Source organism: Colletotrichum fructicola (assembly GCF_000319635.2).
Source record: "Colletotrichum fructicola Nara gc5 chromosome Unknown KSG_Nara_v1_contig08, whole genome shotgun sequence".
Classification (NCBI taxonomy): domain Eukaryota; kingdom Fungi; phylum Ascomycota; class Sordariomycetes; order Glomerellales; family Glomerellaceae; genus Colletotrichum; species Colletotrichum fructicola.
This window is the reverse complement of record NW_027094058.1, coordinates 1,723,708-1,738,269: the sequence shown is the minus strand read 5'-3', so window position 1 is coordinate 1,738,269 and position 14,562 is coordinate 1,723,708. Positions and strand designations below refer to the sequence as shown.

General features: G+C 50.9%; 4 protein-coding genes across 4 annotated transcripts; 1 reads left to right on the top strand and 3 right to left on the bottom strand.

Annotated features, from left to right (window-relative positions):
* Nucleotides 1–424: 424 nt before the first annotated feature.
* Nucleotides 425–4,306, bottom strand: CGGC5_v013554 (Retrovirus-related Pol polyprotein from transposon TNT; the record flags this gene model as incomplete). The annotated part of the gene is made up of 2 exons (XM_066152940.1): nucleotides 425–4,197; nucleotides 4,267–4,306. The coding sequence occupies 2 exons, from the start codon at nucleotides 4,304–4,306 to the stop codon at nucleotides 425–427; spliced, it is 3,813 nt and encodes a 1,270-aa protein (XP_066007737.1).
* Nucleotides 4,307–10,314: 6,008 nt separating this feature from the next.
* On the top strand, nucleotides 10,315–11,256 carry PUG1 (Protoporphyrin uptake protein 1; the record flags this gene model as incomplete). Its single annotated transcript, XM_032036306.1, has 2 exons — nucleotides 10,315–10,507; nucleotides 10,571–11,256. The coding sequence occupies 2 exons, from the start codon at nucleotides 10,315–10,317 to the stop codon at nucleotides 11,254–11,256; spliced, it is 879 nt and encodes a 292-aa protein (XP_031884916.1).
* Nucleotides 11,257–11,403: 147 nt separating this feature from the next.
* Nucleotides 11,404–12,221, bottom strand: ustS-1 (Glutathione S-transferase-like protein ustS; the record flags this gene model as incomplete). Its single annotated transcript, XM_032036305.1, has 3 exons — nucleotides 11,404–11,552; nucleotides 11,599–12,096; nucleotides 12,149–12,221. 3 exons carry the CDS (start codon nucleotides 12,219–12,221, stop codon nucleotides 11,404–11,406), a joined length of 720 nt encoding a protein of 239 aa, XP_031884917.1.
* A 462-nt stretch (nucleotides 12,222–12,683) lies between these two features.
* Nucleotides 12,684–14,021, bottom strand: CGGC5_v013551 (uncharacterized protein; the record flags this gene model as incomplete). Its single annotated transcript, XM_032036304.1, has 6 exons — nucleotides 12,684–12,801; nucleotides 12,878–13,161; nucleotides 13,211–13,317; nucleotides 13,372–13,453; nucleotides 13,508–13,633; nucleotides 13,692–14,021. 6 exons carry the CDS (start codon nucleotides 14,019–14,021, stop codon nucleotides 12,684–12,686), a joined length of 1,047 nt encoding a protein of 348 aa, XP_031884914.1.
* Nucleotides 14,022–14,562: the final 541 nt, after the last annotated feature.

Sequence of the window (14,562 nt, the reverse complement as noted above, 5' to 3'; positions counted from 1 at the left end):
ACCAAGTCATAGGACCAGAAAAGTGATGTGTATTGTCTTATGAAAAATCTTCTCCTCTTCTTCAACCGAGGATCTTCTAGGACTTCTTTTATGTCCCAAGGTAGGGCTTAGTTACCCTAGCTATCAGGGTTTGTCCAGACTGGAAAAACTCTGCTTAATACCTCTCAGGGTCGCTTTTATGGCAAATATCTCTCAAGGTCATCATGCCAAACTTGTCCTTAATCCCAGGGGATCAGGGCCACCGCCACAGCGGTTATCCACGGCGAACTTCCGAATTCCATCCCGGACTTTCTGACACACCCCCTTAGGCTATAGCGTCCGCTGTAGCCTATCTTCATGTCCGGTCACCCCCTGAGGTCTGAATCGTCCAAATCCATAGTCCTTCGCTTCCATCAGAGCTCTTCAGTTTGTAGGTAATCGTGTGTTACTCTTTCCGTTCTTGAGCCTGATTGTTTACATCGTGTTCCTCCATAGCCCATACGTCAATTTCCTGAGCCAGCTTCTTCCAGACCTCTGAGTTCTCTTCAAGGTCTTTCTGACGACTTGCGGCCAGGGCCTCTGATTTATCCACGAGGCCGATTTGGGTTCGAAAACGCTGAAAGGGCTGTAGAGGGAGTGCCTTTGTGAATCCATCGGCCATAAGTTCTGTCGAAGGAGTGTATATAACCCGTATTCGTCGTTCTTCTACTTCCTGACGAAGCCAGTGGTTATGTATATCCACGTGACGTAGCCTCGTTTGTAGTTGTACTAACTCCTTCGTCACAAGGCCAATAGTCTGCAGGTTATCGCATTGTATTGTGACCGTAGGCCTGAGGGGTTCCTCGTCTCCGTAGGAGGCATTGGCTCCTCTCTCTAAGGGGAGATCGATGTGCAGGGAGGAAAGAAGTCGGCTCATGAAGAGTCCCTCGCGAGCTGCTTGGGATAGTGCAAGAAGCTCTGCTTCTGTTGTTGAAGTTGTAACCGTTGCTTGCTTATTTGCTCTCCACATTGTCAGCCCACCGAATACCTTCATAGCGAACGCTTGGGAGCTCTTCCTGTCCAGGGAGTTGTCCGCGAAGCTGGCGTCTGACGCCACCTGTAGGCCTTCCGAGTCTGACCCTGGGTCTGAACCATATTCAAGGCAGAGGTGCTGAGTCTCTAGAAGGTATCGTATCACTCGACTTGCCGCCTTGTGGTGTTTAGGCCCTGGATTTTGGTTGAACCGAGCAAGTCTGCTTGCGGCGAAGGCGACATCAGGTCTCGTCATTACTGCTGCGTACAGGATTGAACCGATCTTTCGTTGGTATAGGTTGACTTCTGTGAGCGTGGCCTCTCCCTCATAAGGGAGAAGCTCTTCGGGGCTCATAGGAATAAGGTATCCTTTTCCTGTATATTCATCACAGGCAGGGTCGTCATGCTTCAATAATTTCGCGAGCTTTTCAATGTAAACCGACTGTGAGAGCCAGAGCCGACGGCTTTTTCGATCCCGTAAAACTTCGATTCCAAGAAACCAATGAAGCTCTTTTCCACCCTCAAGGTGGTATTTTGACTGCAGTTGTTTGATTAGCGAATTTGCTTCTTCATGAAGAGATTCAGGGAAGGCGAAGACGCAGTCGTCAACATAGAAGAAGAACATAATCTTCCCCTTCTTCCAACAGCAGTTTTCTCCTTTTACTCGAGTGAATCTCAAACGGCGGAGTCCTTCCTCAAGATGTCTTTGCCAAAGGAGAGGAGAGCGGCGTAAGCCATAGAGTGCCTTTCTTAGGCGCAGGATATATCCATTCTTGCGGTGTCCTGGCGGCATCTCCATATATACTTCCTCATCGATATCAGCATGCACGAAGGCGTTAACTGCGTCGTATTGTAGTAACATGAGGTCGAATCGGTTAGCTATAGCCACCAGAGTCCTAAACGAAGCTCCGGCGAGAGTTGCTGCGTACGTCTCCCGTACGTCTCGTGGTTGTTGGTCTCCTCGAATAACAAGGCGCGCTTTGTATTTCATGAGCCTGCCGTGCTTATCAAGCTTGTAGGTGTATACCCAATGGCATCCTAGGATCTTGTGACCCTTTGCGCTCCTTCGTAGGACTTCTTCCCACGATCTAGTCTTTTTATGACCGTCGAGGTGGCTTATTTCAGCCTCTCTAAATTCTTTACCGCAAGGATGATCCTTCAACCTATCGTGAGACGCGGGGAGCGGAGGCAGACTCTTCCAGTGGGCGCCAATTCGGCATGCCTCTCCATCCAATATTGGACTGGGAGTCTTTCTCAACGACGTCAACCCTGTATTTTCTTTTGTACTCTCTGGAGCCGTATCGGGCTGGCCAGGCCACGACCGCAACATCAGAGGTAGTCTCTTGATTCTTTTGGTTGCTCCTGCAAGGAAGGCGGCTTTGAACGAGGTTCGCGGCGTCACGCGTTGAGGCGGAGCGCGAGATATCTTCTCGTATCTATTATCAATATATTCCCACCCCCTCTCTTCGACCTCCTTGAGCTGGGCGAAAAACGCAGCTGGTGGGGACTGTGGAGGAGTAGGTAAGAGCGAAAACTTAGCTTGGGTATATTGATACTCGCCTTCAGGGTGTCCCTGAGGGAGTGGTTCTGTATTCTTAGCTGCTGCAGCGATGACTTCTTGAGGCGCTGCTGCGCCCTCCTCGATCTCATCAGCTTCCTCGTCCGCATCTTGTGGTAGTGGCTCTAGCCTTTGAGATTCAGAGACTAAGCGAGCAATTGTAGCTTGGATTTCTTCGAGATCTAGCTGTAGTAAGTCATCCTTCAGTGATGCTATATTACCATTAAAGTGTTCTGATTCGTTGAAGATAACATCCCGGGTTGTGAAGACTTGGCTGTTGATTGGGTTCCAGATTCTGTAGGAGTTGCTTGAGGAGTATCCGACCAGGTAACCAATCCAGGCGCGCGGTGAGAGCTTCCTCCGACGGTTGCAGTGTAGTTGTGCGTCTGTCGTCATGCTATATGCCTTGCACCCATAAGAGCGAAGGTGGGATAAGTCAGGAACTCTTGATTCGTCCTCTCTAAAGGCTTCATGGAATAACTCGTAGGGCGACTTCCACCCCCTCGCCGCTGTCGGCGTCCGGTTGTTGAGATAGGTGGCGGCGGCGGTAGTCTCAGGCCAGAGGTATTCCGGTAGCTTCGCACCACCTCTCATAGCTCTTGCTTTTGTTTTGATGACCCCTCCTACTCTTTCCGCTCCCCCATTTTGCGCCTGGGTATTTGGCGCTGAGACCTCTAGGATCATGCCAATTTCGCGTAACACATCCTCAATCTGGGGGTGGCGTGGCAGCTCTCCATCGCACTCAAGAGTTTTCACTGTAATCTCATACTGAGTCTTCATGAGAGCGAGGAATTCGTTGATTGCCGTTTTTAGTGTTGTAGTCGTTCGGTCTATGAGGTAGTAGTCCCATGAGTATCCTGAGGGCCGGTCTGTGAATAGCAGGGCCGAGACGTAGCCCCGGTACCCTTGGTTGAAGTCGTGGAAGTCTATGGCTATTCGTTCTCCACACTTGGCCCTCTTGACTGACTCTCGAGGGGCGCGTCGGACTACTCGGTAGGCTTTCGCTGTTCCACACGCATCGCAGTCGACAGTGGTGATAGGATTATGAGCTCCTTGCAGTCTGACTCCTCTTGCCGCGTTCGCTAAGTGGCGGAGTACTTGAGGCCCCGGATGGCCGAGTCTTCGGTGCCAAAGGAGGGCATCACCACTTATTGGTTTCCGGCGGGTTGTTGATGTATACCGGTTTCTTTTAGCTGGCTGTGGCGGATTCTCAGTTGTGATGTTGAAAGAACCTGCATATGAAGTTGGCTCTCGATACTCAAGTACTTGTTGACCGTAGGATTCTTGGATATTGCATAAGAAGGTGTAGTCTGATTTCCTCATGCAGTTATTCCCAGGGCTTGAGTCCCACCATATTCCTCTCTTTCGTAGCTGGCTGTATGAGACCAGGTTGCTCGCCATCTGGCGACATAGAGCCACGTTGTATAGTCGTATTCGAGTGCTAGAGTTGTTGTTGGCGGATGGGTATATGTCGACAGTTCCATAGCCCTCAATAGGGACTGGCTGGGTTCCAGCCCACAGGTAGTCTCCAGTAGCAGCTCCAACTAGGTTGTGGAATCGCGAGGGGTTGTTGAAGATGTGAATTGTGGCTCCGGAATCCAGAATAGCTGAGTTGATCAAGGGGTACTTTTCATCGCCCACATGAAAGGCTGCAGGAGGAAATAACGACTTTCCTCGGCATCTTCCATGTAGTCAATTGCTCTCGTCATTGACCTTACACTTCCTTATTCGATCAATAAGGTCTGGGTCACCCTTCATCTTTAGGGCAACTGCTTCTTCGAGGATACTATTAGGGATAAATCCTTGGTACCTCTTTTCTGGAAAGGCGTAGTAGCAACGGCTTAGTGGGTGTCGACCTCTGCACGCTTCACAGAGTTGGTTGTATCGAGAGTCTTGGTCTCCCTCGTAGGGTCTCTTTCGATCTTGGCCCCGTCCCCTTGCTCTTCCTCGGGAGCTACTCCCCCGACGGGGGCCTTCCTCTTGCTGGCTTTTCAGCTCTGTCGTAGGGCCAAAGACTCCTCTTCCGATCTTTCCTTTGGTGGTGGCGACCTCATTTGTCGCGCGGAGATGGGTCCGGATGGCTGAGATAACTTCGCCAGGCGTCAGAGTCCCCTTATCAGCGTCAGATATCTTCAGAACTTCAAAGGAATCAGCCCAAGTGCAGATAGGGCTCTGGCGAAGGGCTGATATAAGTTCAGGAAACCATATAGCTGACTGAGTAACTCCTGCTACCTCAGCTTCTTTCGCTTCGTGGATGGCTTGGTCCCATTGAGTCACCCAATCCTCAACCTCCTTCCTTGTTGAGAGTCTCTTTCTAAGAGGTTGTGTGAGGGTCTGTTGATACTGGACGTGGGCGGCTCTCAGCCGGTCGACACTACTGATGCCCACTCTGTCCTTGAGGTTCGATATCCAGACGTCAATAGGTTTGTCCGCAGTACAGCAGCTTCGAAGAAGGGATTCTGAAACTGTGGTCTGAATCCACGTCTGAACTGTCGCAAGATTCTTAATCAGGATCTCATGTTGTTTAGCCTTATTGTTGTACTCAGTCCACTGGTTATTATATATAGCTGCGTCAGCACTGGATAAGTCTCGAATGGTCTCTGGGATATCTAGCGATGCTTCTGAGGCTAAGTCAGGAGTGTCTACTCCCTCCTCTTCTTGGGCTTGTGCTCTCCGATTCCTCGCTTGTGCCGTTATCGAGAAGTCGGTAATATTTGGTTCGCGAGGTGGGCGTAGTCGTGTAGCAAGGTTACCTTGAGGCTTTGATTCGGGATTCAAGTATTGCCAAAGGTTATACAGCTGTGACTTTGATCGTAGTTGATCGATCCAAAGGACCCAGTCGTCAGGTCCATCGAGACTTAGCTTCTTTGAGTCTAAAGCCATTGTGAGGTACTTATAACAGGAAGTAGACGTTGTACACAAGTGTCCAGTGTATTGGGTCCTGTTAGATGACAGAAGCCCTTATTCGTGACTTGGCGTTCGTTTCGTCCGTTCCGATGGACGCACTGGCGATCGGGTTGAGGCTCTTCAGACTGTTAATTGTCGAATCGTGCACCAAGTCATAGGACCAGAAAAGTGATGTGTATTGTCTTATGAAAAATCTTCTCCTCTTCTTCAACCGAGGATCTTCTAGGACTTCTTTTATGTCCCAAGGTAGGGCTTAGTTACCCTAGCTATCAGGGTTTGTCCAGACTGGAAAAACTCTGCTTAATACCTCTCAGGGTCGCTTTTATGGCAAATATCTCTCAAGGTCATCATGCCAAACTTGTCCTTAATCCCAGGGGATCAGGGCCACCGCCACAGCGGTTATCCACGGCGAACTTCCGAATTCCATCCCGGACTTTCTGACAAGATCACACCCCTAGTAGGTAGGTACAGGAGCAGTAACCGCACCTTCTTCCGATGCCGAGGGTAGTCACTGCCCGACTGGATGTTTGGTTGGGAGGGTTGCATTTCCGTGGGTGTGATTGGTTTCATCAGCCTTACGATTATGTTTCTGATGGAAAGGAAACAACGTCGGTCATCCGTTGTGCTTTCCAACTTTGTGCAGGCCGCGGAAAGCGTGCTGCTGTCACAGTTTCCCCTTTCATCGCTGGCTGCAACTGCCGCCAATTCGGTGTCGCGCCTGCCGTTGCTTGACTGATGACTGGCTGACTGCTCATGGCCAGGGCAGGGCAGGGGCAGGTGGTCCTTCCCCTCAATGCTTCCTGTTCCTGCCCAGGCACTCTTTTGCTCCTTCCTGACCAGCCTCTTTGCTGGGGGAACCGTCGATGAAGAGGCAGGCACGTGGGCGACCTGAGCGTTTCCGTTTCTGGCAAGGTCGGGATACCTATTTTATGTTTATGCTTCTTCTTCTCATTGACCACCAACACTGCCATTTATCCCAGCGACACAGCATTTCGCCAGCGCAGGTACGGAGTACGGCGCCTTCACAAAATAAACCACGACCTGAAAGGCCAAGCAAACACGTTGTTGAATTTAAAGCCCTTTGGCCTCGCCAAGATGGTTTGCGAGCCTTACACCGTCTTAGCACCCACTGCTAAATGACCAAGACACTTGGCGTGCAGGCACAGAAGCATGGTTTCGGGCTGAAGGCTCCAGCTGGCTGTCACCCATTGTTTGGACACCACATGAGGCCATTCAGGAACATGGGGACATTTCCAACTCATCCCAACACCATCCCAACCAGGCAGCCAAGTATTCCGTTTCTTATTTCCTGTCTGATTCCATGTCTTATTTTTGGCTTCCGCCCGATCGACCTACGAATCCATTGCGGCGCCTTCTTTCGACGGCCGCCAGCCACGACACGCCAATCTGATCAAGAATCAGGCACCGGCACGGGTACGGCTTCTCGTGCCGTTTGAGATGTCTGTTCTCAGTTTCACCTTTGCGCCTTTCACCCAGTCGCCTCAGTCAATACTGTCCCTCGCCGATCATCTCAGTTGCCATTCAGGCTGCTTCACATTCTCCCCGTCTAAGAAGTCAATTGCTAACGTTTTGGCGTTCTCTGACGTGCCCGCACCTGCACTCGCCAGCTCCTCCGGGCCCCCAAGGATCGCCTACCCGATGAGCGGACAACTTTTACGATTTGACAAGCCCCGGTCAATGCCAAGACCGGCCTGCCTCGCGCGTCGGACCATTCGCTCGCACTCACCTTGTCCAGATGCACAAGGCTCAAGCCCTACATCCCATTGCCGATCATAATCGACCGTCCGTTGGTGCTGCTCACCCGCATTGTACCTGCATCACCGAGTACCGGCCAGAGAAAGAGACTCACGACTGCCGGCCATCGCGTCATGATCCAGACGCGTTGGCGGCAAAGTCAGAGTCTCACCTGCCATATTCCACTGCCGCCGGTCAGACATCTCGAATTGTATTATCGATTCTAGAAGAAGCAACCACACGCTTGCGCAACTGAACCACTAACGGGTACTTGCGCGTCCCATCAAAGCTTGACTGATGGTGACCTGCCTCCCACGCGTCAACCCGTCTGCTGTGCCCATCATCCAGAGACACTCTAAGACAGTTCGCCGGCGATAGAGTGTTTGAAGCAAGGGCTTTTGATCGTCAATATCCCTCTGCTTTCATTCCGTTGGGTTTGTCGCCACGGTCTTACAGGTCGGTCGGAGGCGGGTCTCAACCAGCCCATCGGCGCATCTTGTCCGGACGACGCGGCGACTTCCGGACCGCCCCCGGGCCGTTCGAAAGTTCAATCTGAGTCAAGAGCCTACGCCTCCGTCTTGTGCCACTTGCCGACCCCATCATGCAATCTTGATACAAGCAAATGGACTTTTCTTGTTCTCGCAGCTGCGCGACACAATATACACTACGGCCCCGAACCTCGCACTGCATCATGCGCCGAAAAGAGCCAAGCAAGGCACGGCTTTCAGCTGGTGGCCGGGCTAAGATATTTCTTCTGCCGGCATAACCCCACATGCCCGACGCCCTGCCATCGTAAGGTTTCCAGTCGACTTACACGCAATCCTCCGGATTATTTCTGGAGATATTGCTGACGGATTGCAGCTGCCAAGAATCCCTACGAAGCGACTGAGAGGAGGTCACTATGCGCTCTTAATTACGCACCGACTGAATTGTCCGCCCCGGGGCTGTGTCACGGTCTCTGGAACAACGACCCGATCTTGGCAGTCCCGAGGAATCCTACCTTGTGATCCTTCGCTCAATTCCATCTTCTCCCCAATATCAAGTGGGCCATCCCGTTTTGATGTAGACTGTTCAATTTATTTTATGCGTGTCTGACACTGTGACTTGGCAGTAACGATTTTCGGTCTTGATGTTTATCCAGATCCTTTAGGACCGCAGCCCAACTGAATAGATCATTGCAGAGACACGCTCGCAGATCAAGTCTCTGGCAGCGATGATGCAGAAAAGTCACAGGCGTGAACATTCGCCGGTACCCATCGTGGGGAAGAGCCGTGCAACGCCCTGGCGCATGCTCTCAGCTCCGGACGCTGGCGACTCGAACTAAAATTGTGCTTGGCGATAACTTCCCCCCCGCTTTGTATCGTTCCCAGGATAAGAATCTGTTCGAGTATACGTGGATAGGGCGGTTATTTGCAAGTCTGGTATCCTCTTGTTGCGAGCGTATCTTCTTCACAACACCTTAGATTTCCTTTGGAAGCCAGCTGTGCCAAATGCGTGGCTGATTCGTGCTAGGTTCATCAAGATTCCTGTGAGTTGCTGTCATATACGGACGGGCAGCGTTTTGAGCTTTCAGAGGACTTCGGGGCATAGCCTGATCAGCCCAAACCACATGGCGATGTTCCTTAAGTGGTTTCTTCCGTCACGTTACCTAGCAGTGGTAACCCAGCAGAGCTGGAGTACTGTATCCGATGGCGAACGGTCCAGTATAGCGTTCAATACGTTGATGGTATAGAGAGTCTGATGACTAGATCTTGAACGCGACAGAGGCTTCCGCGAAACAACCGACTGGTTCACGGCCAACCTTTGTGTAAAAGATGCCTCTCGTTCGATTGAGGACCGATCTCGGCGTGCTAGCCGACTCTGCGATTGGGAGAAAGCGTCACGTACAACGTCAGACCGCAAGGAGGAACAATCCGACAAGAGATAATTTCTGGAGTTGGAATCACACTGCCATTAGTATGCCAAGCTAGGTAATTGCCGTGATTGTATGGAAGCGGATGAAATGTTCAGGTCTCGAAGATGAGACCAATGAAATGTCCTTGAACATTACTTCATGCTCTCTAAAATGTGGAAAGGTTTAGCAATGTTCTGATCTAATCCATGATGACACGTTCAAGTGGCTACTGTCGATGCTCAAAGACAAGCAGCTGGCCTAATCTGCGCGAGGCTCATGTCATTCCTGCAAGCTGCCCGTGAGAAACTGCTCTTATCCATCAACCTGCCATCAGATCAGATCGTAAGGCTCCCAACTTACCATCTGCGCCCATGTTGCCAATTACACGGCGCACACAAAGCTTCACATCTTGCACCTCATCTCAACCCATAGACTGCACACATCAACCCTCCGAAATGGCATTGCTGATTGGATTGCAAGATGAAGACAGTGTTGGAAACACCAAGCTCAACTCTGGGAACATGCCCTTTTTCAACCACTCTCAACAGCATATTGCGAAGTTTCCCGACTTGAGGGATAAGACGACCACACAGCTCGTTGAAAACGCTGCCCTACCAACAGTCCCCGCAGTCTATCAATCGGCTACATGTCGCTGTCCATGAAAGCATGGGCAGACATGTTCAAAACGGTGCCCAATTTTCTAGGTATGCTACTTTCTTTGGTGTGATACGAATCACTATAGACACAGTAAAGAGGGCTGTCCTTACTTAAGGCCTTTACTTTCTTTACGAGTCCCTCCGAAATGCGTACAAAGTACCACAAGGACATGCGCATGACCAATGTATTTGGAAACACTTGACGATGCGGAAAAATACCCTATGCACTATCCATGTCCATTTCGGGTTAAAAGTATTCAACAAAATCAGTGGACACACGCGTTTCGTGTGCAATATTCTGATTGGAGTCAACGTTGAGCTTTCTCCCTAACCCGAAAATTCGTATTTGAATACGAAAAAGCCGTGTCACTGCCACAGCGACCCGCCCCCCTGAATCATGAAACATTAATGATAAGAGCAGCGTCTTCTAGCTTTTGGATTCTAACTCTCTCTCTAGTCTCTTTGTTGACTGTCTTTTTTGCCGTTCTTTTGTCTTACCACTGTGGGTATTTCTCTGCTATCTTTCGGACTTCCGCCCAACCATTGCCATTACCATGGTGAACGACGGCGATGGCCCTTTTGGGCCGGTTGTAAACGGCACACAAATCGTCTTCTACGAATACAGGCCCAATGCAGGAGCAGCCTGGACATTTGTGGTGTTGTTTGCTATTGGTGTCGTGGGACATGTGGGCTACTTCTTCTGGCTTCGCGCGTGGCATTTTCTCCCGTTCATACTTGGCGGCGTGGGTAAGCACTCTATCTTTTAAACATTCGCACCTAATAATTCTCCTTTGACTAAAATAATCACAGGCGAGGCGTTCGGCTACTACGGCCGCGCAAAGGCATCCGAAAAGCCGCTCGCCGTCGGCCCCTTCATCATGCAGAACCTCCTCATCCTCGGATCCCCGCCCCTCTTCGCCGCAACGATCTACATGAGTCTCGGCCGGATCATCATAGCCCTCGATCTTAGACGCCATGCGGCCATCAGCCCGCGGCTCACTGCATTCTTCTACGTCGTCGTCGACATCGGCTGCTTCGTCAGCCAGGTGTTTGGGTCCATCATGCCGGCCTCCGGCGACCCCTCGGCCATCGATCTGAGTAGGAAGATCATCATGGGCGGCTTGCTCGCGCAGCTCGGCGTCATTTGCCTCTTTGCGCTGTCTTGCGCTCACTCGCATCGGTGGGCGAAGCGCGAGGCACCCAATCTGAATGCGACCCACGCCGGGATCAACTGGAACAAGTACTACTTGATGACGTACGGAGTGGCCCTCCTCATGTTTGTGAGGAGTTTGGTTAGGGGAATCGAGTATCTCCAGGGAGAAGGCGGATACATTATCAAGCATGAGTTCTTTGTATACGCCTTCGACGCTGCTCTCATGGTTGCCATCATGGCGTTGTATCTCTGGATTCACCCGGGGAGGCTCGTCCGCGATCTTGCTCGGTACAAAAACGATGCATTCGGGGACGAGCGGAACATAATGTTGGAAAGACGATAGGCGGAAGATCATGTCTGGCCTTCAGCTAGTTGGGTACATGCAGAGGTTTCTTTTGTATCATTTCATAGACAATTCCCTAATAAGCAGAAAGCATTGCTGATAAAAGACTTTGATGTGCGAAACAAAGTGTCCCATCACTTTCCTTACTCAGTGATCGTTTCTCTCAAGCCAAGGGCCACAAGCCTTGAACTGCTTGTCAAATGCGGGCGAGATTTCGACGATACGGCGGTAGTTCTCCTCGTTAAATCTCTTCGCCATCGCTATGACGCCAACATAGAGGAAATCGGCGTACGAAACTGGCTCTTATTAGCATCAATCGTCCTGCTGGCTGCGATGACTTACCCGTATCCCCGAGAAAGAAGGGACCCTCCGTCTTGTTCAACAGCGCAGCAGCGTCCTCGATGGGCTTCTTGGCCTTCTCCCACGCCTTTTCGCCACCGTTCTTCTCTTCAAATTCGTCAAGACTCATGCCCAGAAACTCCTTGCGCGTCCGCCAGAAGTACTCCGCGCTGCGCTCGTTCAGAACCTCACGAGGAGCCACGGGGAGGAGAATAGGTGCCAAGGCGTCCCAAACCGGGGCGATGTGCTTGAGCGCTTCTTGAGACAGGTCTGCGTCGTGGTACAGGGGCGGCTCCGGATAGTCGGCTTCGATGCGGGGAATGATTTTCTTGCTGTTCATGATGTATGTGCCGTCGGGAAACTGGACGGTAGGGCAGGTGAAAGGCCTGATCTGGTCGGGGTCGCCTTTGAGACCGGCCGCCTGCAGTCGGCCTGCAATGTCAGGATACTCGAGCCATTCCGTCTTGTAGTCGACCCCCTTGAAGTTGAGAGCCAAGCGCGCTGGGTAACGGTGTTAGCTCTGTTCTCCTATCTGCTGGTCAAGGGGACTTACTTTTCCACGTGTTCAGAGACCAGCAAGTGCCGTCTCTGCTAGGAATGTCGAAAAAGATGAGTTGCCCGGACATGTTGTGCTTGTTTATTTCGCGAGCTCTCAATGGCATGCTTCAATCAATGTGCACTTCAGATTGAAATATTGATGAGACTACAGGGAGTGAGGAGTTAAAATGGTACGGCATGATGTAAGGTGTCAACAACTGTCTGGTGCAGCAGTGACAAATCCCGAGCGGGGCCGATCCACGGATCCTCGTTGCCACGGACGGTCCGCGGTGTTTGTCCCCTCATTGCTGACATACATACTGCAGGAACTTTTGACAAAGATACGAAAACCACCAATCAAAGGCCCGGAAAACATCGGAGAAGAAGGGGAAATGCGTATTAATCCTTTATCAAGGTAGTCAGCGCGGGGAATCTGATTGAATCGCAGTCTGTAGAACAACGACGGATAATCCAATGAGAGTTTTACTTTCTATCTAAAAAGAACGAAATGCCCAGTTGAACATGACAGCGCTCCGTTGTATAATTCTCATCTACTTCAAATTGCTGAGGATTAGCTCTACCTCCGCATCAGCGACATCGAGGATGTGTTCTGGTGGATATTGAGATTTCCACCCAATCTCAGAGCCATGTCGAGATGTGAATGTGCACCTGTCGAGAAGGCAAATGTATCAGCATACTATGCTGCATACCATAGTCAAGGTTATTGTGGAGGGTTGAAACTTACTTTCCAGCCAAACCCATCTCAACTAGGGATGTATCCACACCCATACCCTTAGCCATTATGTCGACTGCTTTCTGATCAGCCTGCATGACTTCGTCGGTGGAAATGATGCCTCTTTTGAACAGAGCCTTGGCCATTGCGGCGTAAAGATCATCCCACGCAACACTACCAGCGGATGCCAAGTAGTAACCGTTCTTGCCGCTGCCAGGATTGTCACCGTTCAGGATGGCACGCAGAAGTTGGAGGTAGAGGGTCGCGTTATCTGTAACATGGCATACTGGCCAAGTCTCTCATAATTAGATTCAGTAATTCGTCTTTACGGCGAGGTGGGCTTACCGGCCGTCCTGGAGTAATTGAGTAAACACGACCAGCAGCTTTGGCGGCTTTGACAATTTCCCTGGTCTGAATAGAAATAGGGTTTCCAAAGCCCTCATTTTTACCATCTGCGCATTCCGTCAGAAACTGGCCTTTTGGGAAATCGATGACCGGTTGCTTACAAACGATGCAGGGAGCAAAGATGTATGCTTTCACACCTTGCGCAGCTGCCTCTTCAATGATGATGTTGTTGGTGTCAACGGCCTGGGTTTCGTCAGACCGGTCACACATGAAGACCCACTTTCAAGCAGTACTTACGGTTTGCATGATGGGAACGGTGGCCTTTTGCGCCTTCTGGATATTGTACAGATCTGGGTCGGTGTCGAGCAACGGGCGATCTGTGGGAGCTCCAGCGTGGCTCGAGAAAATCTTGGCCCCGGTGGTCTTGCAAGACAATTGTCAGGGTTCCCGCGTTTTAAAAGCGTGAATCTGCACCACTTACATGAAGAAAATGAACTTCCCCTCCTGTCAGGCGCTTCAACTCTGCCAAGGCCTTAATGAAGTTCTTCTGGCCAGCAGAGTTGAGGGCATCGATCAGGTAGTACACAATCGTGATCCGGTTGTTCACGACCGCGTCTCTGACGGCAATCTCATCCTTGAGTGAAAAGGAAAGGGGTTCGACGCCGTAACTTTTGACAGCTTCAGCTTGCGCATCTGTTCGAACAAGAGCGAATAGGTTGTCGTAACCGCTGAGGCCGGCTTCTTTCCAGCGTGCAAGAAGTGTTCCGCCAAGGTAGCCTGAGGCGCCAGTGATGAGGATGTTGTGTGCCATTTTCAAAGGGATAGAAATTGAGCGCGCTTCAATTCTCTTGTGATGGGTTTAATGATAAAAATCAAGCCAATTAACCCACTTTACTTTGATGCTTTTCTTTCACTTGGGTTGACAACACATTTATGTCAACCAAGTCTGCAAGCGGTTGTGTTCCGTCCATGGATAATCCGATAGTCTCCGGGAGTAGCGTCTGCGTGGTTGAAGCAATGAATTACTGTAGCGGCATGGCCTATTTTGGGTCTCCGCCATTGTACTACTCACGGGCGGTCGTTCAAATCAATATTTGTAATCACAGAGGAGATCAACCGTCGAAGGTGCACGAATGATGTCACCTTTGTACCGAAGGCCGATTACTCAGGCAGCTTAGCTGATGTGGCATCTCATGCAAGGCTTCTCCGCTGCGAGGCGCAGTTGACTGCTGCGTTGTCCCAGTCCGCCAATGGTTCGCCATGCGGTCGTGCCCACCTCACTTTCGTTGCTTCCCCGCCTAATTCTTATCTTCGACATCTTCCATGTGGCATAGTTGTCGTCGCACCATACC